Source organism: Cebus imitator, unplaced genomic scaffold, assembly GCF_001604975.1.
Source record: "Cebus imitator isolate Cc_AM_T3 unplaced genomic scaffold, Cebus_imitator-1.0 Scaffold458, whole genome shotgun sequence".
Classification (NCBI taxonomy): Eukaryota; Metazoa; Chordata; class Mammalia; order Primates; family Cebidae; genus Cebus; species Cebus imitator.
The window spans coordinates 1,507,929-1,521,202 of record NW_016107773.1 but is presented as its reverse complement, the minus strand read 5'-3'; the positions used below and the strand labels follow the sequence as shown (position 1 = coordinate 1,521,202).

Below are 13,274 nucleotides of genomic sequence, written 5' to 3'. Positions count from 1 at the left end.
GGGGAGTGACAGCGGGGGGTGGGGAGTTGTGGGGGGATGGCATGGGGAGAAATGCCAGATATAGGTGAGGGGGAGGAAGGCAGCAAATCACACTGCCACATGTGTACCTATGCAACAATCTTGCATGTTCTTCACATGCACCCCAAAACCTAAAATGCAATAAAAAAAATAGTTAATGCATGCTGGGCTTCATATTTATGTGATGGATTGAAAAGCGCAACAAACCACAATGGCACACATTTACCTATGTAACAAACCTGCACATCCTGCACATGTATCCTGGAACTTAAATTAAAAAAAAAATAAACAAAAATAAAATAAAATGTATAGAAATATAATCATACTAGTGCATACTTTTTTTGGTCTGGCTTCTTTCATTCAATATTATGTTTTCAAAATTCATCCAGGATTTTCCATGTGTGATTTCAGTTTTTCATGTTTGTTACTGCATAATGTTCCATTGTACAAATCTATCACGATTATTTTATCCAGGTTACACTCAATGAGAATTCAAGTTGTTTCCAATTTGGGGTTATTGTAAATAATGTTGACATGAACATTATTTTACTTGTGTCCTGGTGCACATATGCATAATTCCACTGGGATAAATTTTTAAGAGGGAAATAGTTGGGTCATAAGAGAATATGTATCTTCATCTTGAATATATAACAAACAACAAACTCTTCCTTAATGCAATTCAACTAATTTGTGCTCTCAACAGCAGTATATGAAATTGCCTACTTTAGCATTTATCAGCTTCCAAAAGAAAAAAAAAGAAATTGCCTGCTGATCTGCACCCTCACCATCTCTTGATATTGCTAGACTCATTAAGTTTAGTCAGTTTGGTGGGCGTATAATGGTATCACATTGTGGTTTCACTGTGCATTTTTCTAATGATTAATAATGTTGGCTATTTGGATTTCCTCTTTAGACAATGTTCTGTTTAAGTCTCTTGGCCATTACTATTGTGTTATTTGTCTTCTTCTCTTTGATTTGCTCTGGAAATAAGCCATTGTCACTTAAATATTTGATAAATATCTTCTTATACTCTGTGGCTTGTCTTTTCCTGCTAGTAATGTTGTCTTTTGATGAACAAAAGGTCTTAATCTTAATGTGGTTTCATAATTTTTTAACAGTTCCTACCATAATTAGTATTTTTTGACTTGTTTGAGAAATCCTTTCATACCCAGAGGGTGTGAAATGCCCTTCTACATTTTTTTCTACTAACTTTATTATTTTGCCTATGACATTTTGGTCTAAAATATACCTGAGATTGTTTTCCCATATCTGGTGTGAAGTAGGGTTCTATTTTGATTTCTTTCAAATGTATAACCTGTTGTCTCAATACTACTTGTTGGAAACATTTTCTTTTCTCAAATGTTCTGCAGTGCTACTATTGTCATACATCAAGTAGCCATGAAAGCAGGCTCAGGGTCAGTTTTTGGGCTGTCTAGTCTATCTATTCATCTATGTGTACATCATTATATTGGTACCAAAGTGTCCTAATTACTATTGCTTTATAACTTTACCTGTGCTGATGCAAATCCTTCCTCCTGTTTCTTTAAGAGTCTTTACAATATTGAGTCCTGCAATCTATGAGCATAGTGTAACTTTACATTTATTTAATTTTTCTAAATATATATAAATAAGCACTTAAAGTGTTTTCTTTAGAAGCCTTGCATACATTTTTTAAACTTAATCCTAAATACTTGATAGTTTGATACCATTTAAATGGTGGAGTTTTAAAAAATTTTTATTTATTAGATGTTGCTGTTATACAGAAATACCAATTGATTTTTGCATATTGATTTTATATCCAGCAACAGTGATACACTCTCTTATTCTAATGATGCATCTGTGGATAATTCTGGGTATTTTACACAGCCAGTTGATGCAGAGCAGTTCCTTGGTTTTGCCCAGGAACAAATTCAAGAGCAAGCCAGTGATGGAGAAAGCAGCTTTATTGAAGTAGCATTGTTACAGCTCAGTGACTGCTCATTGCAGAGCGGGGCTAGTATGTAGGCAATGCAGCATGTATAAAAGGATAGTCACCAGAGGCTGGGAAGGGCATGGAGGTTGGGGGAAGTGGAGAGGGTTAATTGGTACAAAAAATATTTTAAAAGAATGAATGAGAGAAAATATTTGCTAGCACAACATAATGACTATAGTCAAAAATAATTTAACTGTACATTTTTAAATAACTAAGAGTATTACTGGATTATTTGCAAAACAAGTACAAATGCTTGAGGTGATGAGTATCCTATTTACCCTGATGTGCTTATTATGCATTGCATGCCTATATCAAAATAACTCTCATAACCCATAAATATATACACATACTACGTATCCACAAAAATTAAAAATAAATTTAAAAAAAAAGTAGCAGTGTGTGGGCTGTTGGCTAACTGTATAGCCACTTTTAATTACATGCAAATTAAGGGGTAGGTTATTCAGAAATCTCTAGAAAATGGGCAGTAACTTCTGGGTGCTGCCATGGTGTTTGTAAACTGTCATGGCACAGGGGGGAGGAGTGTCTTATACTGATGGGCAGCAAGGGCAATCAGAAGTTGCTTTTGGTGCCACTTGCTTGTTCTGGCTGTTTTTCTATCTGGTCCAGAAAACAAGTCCTACTTTTCTCGACCTCATTCCCTCCTCAGAGATTAGATATGCCTCCTTAATCTTAAAGGAGCTGCAGAAGGTCGGAGATCCATCTTCTGTAACTGCTTCCTGCTGTTTTTATGGGCATAGGCCCTGCCAAGCATTGGAGAAGTAAAAATTTCTAGATACCTGATCTAAGGGGCCCAAAGGCAGGATGTTTTCATTCTCCAGGTCAGAATACAGGATGGGTTGGAAGCCTTGTGCCAGCACTCTTTATATGGATTTACTATAATCTGGAAGATACAAACTGTACTAAGTGATTAAACAAGCAAGCGCCAAAAATTAATAACAACAGGATAGTTAGCAAAGGTCCTAGGAAAGGTAAAAACCAGGCAAGGCTTGGGAGGGCACCTTTGATAAGTGACGAGATATAGCTAGGGTCAGTGCCCTGCTTATATCTATCTAGCCAGGTAGCTTGTTCGTAGATTTCTTGATGTTAACCTTGATTTTCCAGAGTTATTAATGTACATGATATAGGTCATATTAATAACTGCACAGACTCCACCTTGTTCAGCTAGTAAATAATCCAATGCTAGTCTGTTGTCAAGGACCACATTTGTCAAGAATCTAGGAATTCTTGAATTCCCTTTAATGCCTGGCCTATATTGGTGGCCAATGATTCTAGGGTTTGAGTCAAGTTCCTCAGGATTGACTCATGGTAGGCAAAGCCACCCCAGGGGGCCACTAGTCCTATTGCTGCCTTGATTCCTGCCAGAATTAATCCTATTGCTCATTTATTTCTGACATTCCTGGGCCTTATGAGATTATACATGGTGACCCCTAGAGGGGCAATGGTGGCCAGTATACATTCACCTCATTGCAAGTTTTTAATATACAAGGGAAAGCTACTCCTAAAAACAGGTAGCTCCCCAGAGAATCAGGAGTGGTTATGGGGTGGGACTTCTTCTTATTCATGGCCACAGACAAAAATAAACGCAGTTGGGGCACAAATTGAAGTCCTATGAGATGTGATGCATATCCTTTGTTACCCAGTCGTGTCTACAGATGTATTGCCCTTGCTCCAGTGTGGGTAGTCAAACATCCCCTGTTTTATAGAAGGGGTCAGTACTCCTGTCTTTCTAGATTAGGCAGTTGTTTTTCCCTTGCATGTTCTGATCGAGGAGGAAGCACCATGTGTGGTTTTCTCTCTTACAAGTGGGATTCCATTTACCTCTCTGTGGCCTCAGGAATTTGACAACTAGGATTGGATCAGAGCATGTCAGGGAATCTTCCACTTTTGTGTCATTAACACAACAATGAGTGCAAAACATAGTGTCATTAGAACACTTGAAGTATAGGTACCCAAACTCCCAGGTCAAGGTAATGGTGGCGGGGGAGGTGGGGGCGGTGGTTAGGACAAATTCATTGAGTGAAGAGTTACTCAAGGCTCCTCTGTGGAGATGGTAAGCTGTCCAGTGGGAACCTTAAGGGACCTCAGGCCTTGTCAATCCTCTGTTCTCTCAGCTATTATGGGTCTGGGTGGCTCAGACTCTCTTTCAAGCCTGGGGCAGTCCTTCCTTCAGTGTTCCTCTTGCTTATAGGGGCATTGATTTTGGCCCAGGGGTCAAGAAGTCAGAGGCTTTCATTTGGGCATCCCAAACACCACTCTTGCAACACTTTCTTGGCATTGGTAACCCTAAGGCAGTACGGGGCTTAAAGCAACCATGAACAGTAGCACTTTTGGCTATTATTTTTGGTTTTCACCTCTTTCTCCACATTGTCCCTATTATTGTAAATTACAAAGGCCATATTTAAAAGTTGGCTCATGGGGATTTGGGGTCCTATCGCTGCCTTATGTAAATTCCTCCTAATGTCAGAGACAGATTCAGTACAAAACGCATGCCCAGGAGAGCTCATCCTTCCAAGGAGTCAGGGTCTGCATTAGCATATTTCCTGAGGATCTCCAATAAGTGGCCCTGAAATAGAGTGGTATTTTCATATTTTCCCTGAGTTACTTCTCTAACCTTGTCATAAATAATTGGTTTAACCACACATTTTTTCATACCTTCTATTAAACAAGTTAGCATGTGATTTCTGTGTTTGAGTTCTTGCGAACCCCTCTGGGAATCCCATTAAAGGTGCAAATAAGGAACTGCATCTCCCCCCACATTATAAATGGCATGGCCTTGGATATTACTGCCCACTCCATCTGAAAATTCATAGGTAATACCTAGAATCCTTTGTTTCTCCTCTATGGTACAGCAAGTGGATAATAATACGCACAAGTCATGTCAAGTTAACTCAGAGGACATGGTAAATGTATCAAACTACTCTATAAACTTCCATGGATCCTCCAAAAACCAGCCAAATTTCTCCTTGCATAAAGCCAAATTTGATATAGAAAATGGTAGATATACTCTGATTGTTCCCCCATCTTCATCAGCCACCTCCCGCAATGGAGACATGTTCACTTTTAGGGGCTGATATGGGGTCCCACTCTTGGTGGTACTGGTTGGGCTTACTTCCTCAGGCAACAGGGGTATAGGCTAGGGCTAGTTGTATAAGGGAGAGAGGTACCTGATGACCTTAGGGTGGAATCCTGCGCTGGAGAACTGGCAGAATTCCACTCAGAACTGCAGGACTGTGGAGGCTCCAAGCGGGGTGTGGACCTCCCAGTGGGAGCAGCTAGGAGGGGGTCATCTGTGATATCTAGCACAGGTTCTTGGTGCCTGGAAGTAACATGAGTCTGACATATTCTACAGCTATCCCTTAGATCAGGAGCCTGGTAGAGGGCATTTAAAAGCCTTCACATAAGGAACTTCTACCTGTTTTCCTTCTTTTTTACGGAATAAGTCTAATTGTAAAATAGTATTATATTTTAACATAAAGAACCACTTTTAGACCAAATTTCCTGGTCTCCCAATTTGTATTAGACCCAAATGATGTTGCAATAGAAAATGAGTTCTTTTCCTCTTTATAGCCTCTAATTTGAATTTGCTCCAATTGCCCAAAAGACACCCTACTGATGAGTCCTCCAGGATGCTCACCATTGTTCCCAATGTCCAATAAAAATCGGTACAGGAGGTTTTCAAGTTTGCATAAGTCTAGCAAGAGCCTTACTTTCCGTTTCAAATTCTCACCTCCTGCAGAGAAGGTATAAGTATAGGTAGCAAAGCATTACAAAAGTAGATTATTAGATATGAGTGGGCAGTAGAATGATGGGTCTGAATTCCAAAGAGAGTGAAGAAAGCATTTCGGTTTGGGCAAAGAAGGATTAAAAACAATAGCTAGTGATTGTGGAAGGAAGAAAGGGTATGGGTGAACAGCGTGGCTCAAAGGGAGACCTCAGAGACCCTCAGTTACTGGATAATTACCCAGCAATAGAGACACCAAAGAAATTGTTCAGGAGGCCACTCATCCACTGCTGTGGGTACTCACCTGTCAGGCCAGGGGTCTGGGAACCCCTGGTCCCTTCAACTAAGAGTCCAAGATGGGCTTGAGCAAGGCAGTTTATTGGACAGAAAGGAAGACAGCACACAGGGAAAGGCCTACAACAGGCTGTTATGGAAAATGATAATTTCCAACTTCAGTGCAGTAAAAAACAAGACTGTACTAGTCCATTCTCACACTGCTATAAAGAACTACATGAGACTGGGTCATTTATAAAGAAACGAGGTTTAAGAGACTCCCAGCTCCTTAGGCTGTGGAGGAAGCATGGCTGGGAGGCCTCAGGAAGCTTACAATCATAGCAAAAAGTGAAAGGGAAGCAAGCATGTCTTATCAAGGCAGAGAATGAGAGAGAGAGAGTAATGGGGGAAGTGCCACACACTTTCAAACAACCAGATTTCATGAGAACTCATTCACCATCACAAGAACAGCAAGGGGGAAATCTGCCCCCATGATCCAATCACCTCCCACCAGGTCCCTCCCCCAACATTTGGAATTACAATTCAACATGAGATTTGGATGGGGACACAGACCAAAACCCTATCAAAGACCAAGGTTCTCCAAAGGGAAAGGGGCAATATAACTCACAATCCTAGAGGGAACGCAAATGTCAAAAACCCCAGAGCATCCGGGGGCAAACAACAGCACAAGGCAAAAAATGCAATGCACCCAAGTAACAGCTATTAAGGATCCTCTCCCTAATGCCCCAAATAAAATAGCATTAGAGGAGAAAGGATCAAGAGAAGAGGTGGCAAGAATGTAGGTGGTCAGGCATGCTTCTCTCCTGAGCACCCAAATGATGAGGGACTTTGAATTGACCACCTAGCCAGAGGCCTTATTTCCTGGTTTACCTGATATTGAAGGAGGGACAGAGGGGACACTCATCCATCCTCAGATGCCTAAATGGTGCTGACCAGTCTCCAATGTGGGGCCTGGGTGAAGGTCTCCCCCGGTTCCACCGGCTCTCACAGGTTCAGCTGTTAAGAAGGTCCAGCTCAAGCACCAGTGACCTGCCAGCCAAGACAGTCGGTCTCACACAAGGTGGCAGCACTGCGCAGCCACTGGCCCATCCACACAGCTCTGCTGCCTCCACCTGTCAGGAAAGATGATGGTTCTGAAAAGAGCCTTTGACTAGTGTTACAGCTCTTCAGCATTAGCGGCTCTTCAGTGTTATAACCTCTGTTACAGTTCTTGCAGCCTCAATCACAGATTGTCTCGCTGTCTCTTGCCATTTGCTATCTCATCTCCTCTCACTGTCTTGCCTCCTCACTGACATCTCTCTCCAGCCGCTGCCTCTCTACATCTTCCCTAGCCCCACATCAGGCACCAGATGATGTAGGGCAGGTTCTTGGCTTCATTCAAGAAAGATTTCAAGAGCAAGCCAGCAATGGAAGAGAGCTGCTTTATTGAAGTGACAGTGTTACAGCCCAGTGGCTGCTCCTTGTGGAGCAGGGCAAGCCCATAGGCTTGCCATGCAGTCCATTCAACATGCATTCAACAGGACAACTATGTGGACAGGGAGTGCTACCTAGCAAGGGATGCTGCAGGGTGGCAACCAGATTATTTAGCAAACAATAATACAATCTACCATAGTAATATTTTTCTTCTCAGTATATTATACAAGAGTAACACTATCAGAGACAATGTTCAAAATTGCCTATTTAAATTTAGCAGAGGTATGACTGCAGTGGTGAGGCCATGAATCCACCCAGAATACTACTGACTACATATCTGAATGGATGCATGTACTCTTATATGCAATGCTATATATAATGTGCCCTTAAGGGGTCAGCGCTGACATGGGACCAGTCAAGCAGAAGAAAAAAATGTTGCCTGAATTACAGTGGTACATACTGGCTTATCACCACAGTTATGTATTTATATTGTATCAACTGAGCATTAATGGAACAGCACTTTTCAGAACAGCTTTCTCTGAATATTTCTGCCTTAATCACGCCTGCCAGATCTTTTACATGTGAAAGGTTATGGGGTCACCAGGCACTGTTGCAATTCACACAGGAGAAGGCAAATTTGCTGTGTCACCTTGTTGGTATCGGCAATAGCTGGATCTGTAGTTCATCTATCCCTGCTGCGTCTCTTCCTTCAGCTTCTCCAACTGCTGGGGCAGTATGTTCCTGGCATAATCTACAACTCCTATTATATTCTCACATAAAGAAAATTAGCATCTTTGTAATGTTGAGTCATCCTACCCCACATCTAGGGATATCCTTCCATTTCTTGAGTATTCTTTTGTTTTCCTCTTCAGCAATAAAAAAGCTTCATGTAGCAATTTATAATTTTCAATGTTTACTACTAAATCCCTATTTCTTTTGAATTGCTTTTCAAATTGAGCCTTTAACTAAATTGTATATTTTGATAGATTATTTTCTGCACATGTGAAAGCCGATGAATTACTTTTCATTTTTTGCTCAGCCACACAACTAAATTAGGATACAGTGTAATGCTTAATTTCCCCTCTCCCTTTCCAATTTGTGAACTTCGTTATTTCTTTCCTTTATTCTTATGTATTAACACGTATAATGTCATGTTTGGAAAGCGTCCAACCATTCTTATTTTCTCTTGCAATTCCTCTTTTGATAATCAACTAATTGTCCTCCTTTTGGTGTCTTAATACTGCAAAAAAAGAGATTTCTTAATATCGAAACCACCTTCCATTAATTGCTCATGGCATATTACACTTTGAATATGCCACTCTGGATTATATTTGCTAATATTTGAGATTTTCCCATTAATGTTGTAAAGCGACCACATCTGCGGCCAGGGAGCAAATAATCTGACTGAGACATATACGAAGAAGCAAAAAAATGTGTCCACAGAGCCCAACTCAAGTGGCGTCCAGAGCCCAGGGTTTTGAAAGGAATGTCCGAGGACTAACGAGTGAGGGGTCAGCGGGGTGCGGCAGGAGGCCGCAGCAATCTCCAGAACATGGACGCTCTGCTCTCCAGGAACAACAGGCTCAGCCTTCCCGCACACCGCCAGCTGTCCTGAGAGCCCCACAGGCGCGCCCTGCGTGATCTCCACACCTCGAGAAGGTGATCCTGCCTTCTCGACAGTATTAGCCCCGCCCCGAACTCCCTGCATAGCCCTGCACTCCGCGATGCACCTGTGCACTACTGATCACTAGGCTTTGTGGGCGGAGTTCGCGCAAGCGCCTGGGCCCTCCGCAAGGCTCCACCCACAGCCCGCCCCGGCCCGGGTCCCCTCCTTCGACATGCACTTCCGGCGACGCCTCGGCGCTGACCCCCACGCAGCCCTGCCAAGCCCAGCTGAGCAAGGGCTGCGCAATGGACGGTCGGGTGCAGCTGATGAAGGCCCTCCTGGCCTGGCCTCTCCTGCCCGCGGCGCGTCGCTGGAGGAACCCGATTCCCTTTCCCGAGACGTTTGACGGCGATACCGACCGGCTGCCGGAGTTCATCGTGCAGACCGGCTCCTACATGTTCGTGGACGAGAACACGTTCTCCAACGACGCCCTGAAGGTGACGTTCCTCATCACCCGCCTCACGGGGCCCGCCCTGCAGTGGGTGATCCCCTACATCAAGAAGCAGAGCCCCCTCCTCCGTGATTACCGGGGCTTCCTGGCAGAGATGAAGCGGGTCTTTGGATGGGAGGAGGACGAGGACTTCTAGGCCTGGAGACCCTCGGGCCTGGGGGTGGGAGCTCTGGAGAGGGTCCGCTGTGCCGGTGGCCACCACTAGGGTCTCCTCGGGCGCCCTCCCTCCGCACCTCCCCCCGCTCCGGCCGCCGTAATGTCCACTACGCCCCTGTCCCTACCAGCATAGTGCTTGCCTTTGTTCCAGGAATAGCGTTCCAGGCTCCCGCTGCCGCCCCTGGGCCCTACTCTGGAACGAGCCGCCGCCGCCCTCTCTTGCCAGCCCAGCCCCTCCCATGCATATTTGGACTCTGTCCTGCGCTCCAGCTGCACAAAGCTGGGCTCCTGTTACACACTGGACAGACCACCCACAGCCGCTGCTGCCGACCCTCCTCCACTCCTCCAGACTGCCAGACGACTACATCATTCTGCCCACAGACCATCGCCATCCACCGCATCCCACCGACGGACTGCTGCTCCTAGTGACCTGGACTCACCTTGGAGGTATCTGAGCTGGCCACAGCCCCTGGACAATGATCCAGACAGCTGACTGCCCCGCAAGGGGCCTGTCACCTTCAGTGAGACCCATTTCCTCCCCATCCCCAGAGACCTCTTGTGTTCCTGCCACATGGCTGCCAGGGCTCAGGTGTGCCTGGCAACCAAATCAAATCTCTCATTTTCTCCTGTGGACCAGTTGGTTTACCTAGAATCCTGTTTTCTTCTGAGTTTGCAGCTGTCTCTCTGATGGGTGCCTTTTGTTCAACACAGTAACCGCTGCTCCCTGCCCTGCTCTAATACACTACCTGTACAAAGGTCTTTTCCTTATTTTTAATAAATGTCAGACATTATTAAAAAAGAAATGGAGTCTCAATGAATATGGCACCTTTTCCTCCCTAGTTCTGTAAATAGGGTCCATATCTTGTTCAAATACTATGTGCCCTGTCATGCTATGGCTGAAGTTGACCCTTACATTATGAAAACAAAAGATTGAGTCCTGTGGTATCTCGTAGGGATGGAGATCTTACTGGCAACCATCTAATGCCAAATGATGACCCTTCTAAACCAGGCAGTTTCATGCCCCTTTTGAAGTAGACATTGATCTGATTTTGGCCAAGATGATGTGGAAAGGTTTTTTTGTAAAAGGTTTCCTTAATTTCAAAAAATGGCTAGGAAGCACAAATCTCAAATTGCTACAAACCATAAATCCCACACATTTGTTCTTGAACACCTGTCAAGGTTTTATCAAACCAGAGATTCATTAATGAAACATGAGAATTGCAGAGGTACTTCTATTAAAGCATTTATATTTATAAAACCTTGAATATGGAGGTAATAGGGAAAGGGATGTATGGGGGGAGATCCCATAAGTGCTGAGGCTGGAGCAAAAGGCCTCAGCCTATTTCCACATAAATAATGAAGAAGAAAGTAACTAGAAACATAACCGTAGTAGTTATTAGTTATTCATATGTGATCTTAGTTATTCATAGGTGATCTTAATTCTTTTGCTAATACCTCTCAGGTCAGAAGTGTGAACCTGGGGTGACATTTTGAAATGAATGACACTAAGGCAAGATGCTTTAAGCTCTCTGTCACACCCGCATAAGGGCTGCTGGAGGGCGCTGTGAAAGCGCCCACTGTTTAGCCAGCTAGGGAAGGAGATGTCCAAAATGGCGGAGACGTCTCCTTCCTGGGGAAGTTAGGAGAAAACTCCGCTTCTCCAAGCTCTTGTGGTAAGGCCTGACGGCTGTCAGGTAGGCCCACAGACATCTGGGGGCTTAACTGTCTCTGTGATGCTGTGCTTCAGTGGTCACGTTCCATGTCTACTCTCATGTTCTGCTTCTGCACCTGGTTCTTTTTGTCTTAGAAAAGATAATCAGGGCCAGGCGCGGTGGCTCAAGCCTGTAATCCCAGCACTGTGGGAGGCCGAGGCGGGTGGATCACGAGGTCAAGAGATCGAGACCATCCTGGTCAACATGGTGAAACCCCGTCTCTACTAAAAATACAAAAAAAATCAGCTGGGCATGGTGGCGCGTGCCTGTAATCCCAGCTACTCAGGAGGCTGAGGCAGGAGAATTGCCTGAACCCGGGAGGCGGAGGTTGTGGTGAGCCGAGATCGTGCCATTGCACTCCAGCCTGGGTAACAAGAGAGAAACTCCGTCTCAAAAAAAAAAAAAAGAAAAGAAAAGAAAAGATGATCAGTAATAATAATATAAATCTTAATGTTTTAGTTCTTTCTTGATAAGTATGGAAAAGGTGCTTATGCATTATTCTCCTTACCTTACTTCGGGTGCCAGAAATTCCTAAGCCCCTACCTGAATGGCACGTGATGTACTTGACCCTATCACTGCCACACCCTATCTACCCTGCCCCCAGTCTCGGACCATCAAGGCCACGTCCCACCTACCCTGACCCCAGATTTGCAACTCAATAAAAGTGAGGGCATCCCAGCATTCGGGGACACTGCTGGTCTCCGCTATCTAGGTAGCAGTGGACCCCGGGCCCAAACTCTCTTTTCTCTATCTCTGTGTCTTGTGTCTTTTATTTCTACAATTTCTCATCTCCACACCAGCCAGGAGTGGCTCAGAATCTGTAGGGCTGGACCCTACAGGGATGCAGAGCTGTGATTATTAATTAGGTACATACCTGGTTGATGACCTGCAGGACAATACAATTATAATGTTCTCTAATGAGCAGAATAAAAGCTAATACTGATTACTGTTTCTCTGTAGGCTAATCTCTTAAATCTATAGTGCTATAAAAAGCCTCTGTTTCATCAACCGTCTGATGTTCAAATTCATTGGTGAAACTTAAACATTCTAATAGAATCCAATAGCACAGCACTCTGGTATTAAAAGATCATGCATCTAACTCTGTCCCTTATTTCTAATTTGTATGAATTTTCAGAACATGTAAAGAGGTGGGAAAAGGCTGAGCTTAGTGTGTAGATGGATTTGCCTGATGCATGGGTAGAAAATCAAAACAGACTGTGATCGCACCACAAAGAGGACTGGTGCTTACAGGTCCAATCCTTATACTTTTCTGTCCTCTGCCTTGGGGAGATGAGACTTTGTCTTTCAACTTTAACTTAAATTGGTGATCAATCAACCTTAGTCTTTCACTGTCTCTCTGCAATTCAATAGCTTCTAGTAACAACCATAGGATTGCATAATTTTTATAATTACTACTTCCTCTTAACCTTTCAAGTTCTTGAGATATTGCACCTGTCAGTAAATTTCCTTCCATTGGTATCCTATCTCACTTCACCACTGGTGAAAGTTTTGACAGTTGCACCACTACCACATAGCAGGTTATCAGTACTTCTTTACCAACAGTGATGTAGTTCCCGTTTCTAGCCAGCTGGCAGGTAATAAAGTTCCGAAATCCAATTTTATAATCTGCCTCTTAGGACCACTGCTAACACCAAATATTAAACTTTAAGTTCCCTCAGAAACATTCTGATGAACAACACTTGTAATGGAGTGATAGAAGTAGGATTAAGCAGAGGGAGAATTTATGAAGAAACATACAGTTCCAATAGGTGCCTCACCTGATCCCACAGAGATACCTAAAGTTGAGACAGCCATTCAGAAATGTTCTAAATTGAGGCTGGACACAGTGG

General features: G+C 43.7%; 1 protein-coding gene across 1 annotated transcript; it reads left to right on the top strand.

Annotated features, from left to right (window-relative positions):
• Positions 1–9,205: 9,205 nt before the first annotated feature.
• On the top strand, positions 9,206–10,515 carry LOC108291570 (retrotransposon Gag-like protein 8B). The gene has a single exon (XM_017512000.1). The coding sequence runs from the start codon at positions 9,351–9,353 to the stop codon at positions 9,690–9,692; it is 342 nt and encodes a 113-aa protein (XP_017367489.1). The 5' UTR covers positions 9,206–9,350; the 3' UTR covers positions 9,693–10,515.
• Positions 10,516–13,274: the final 2,759 nt, after the last annotated feature.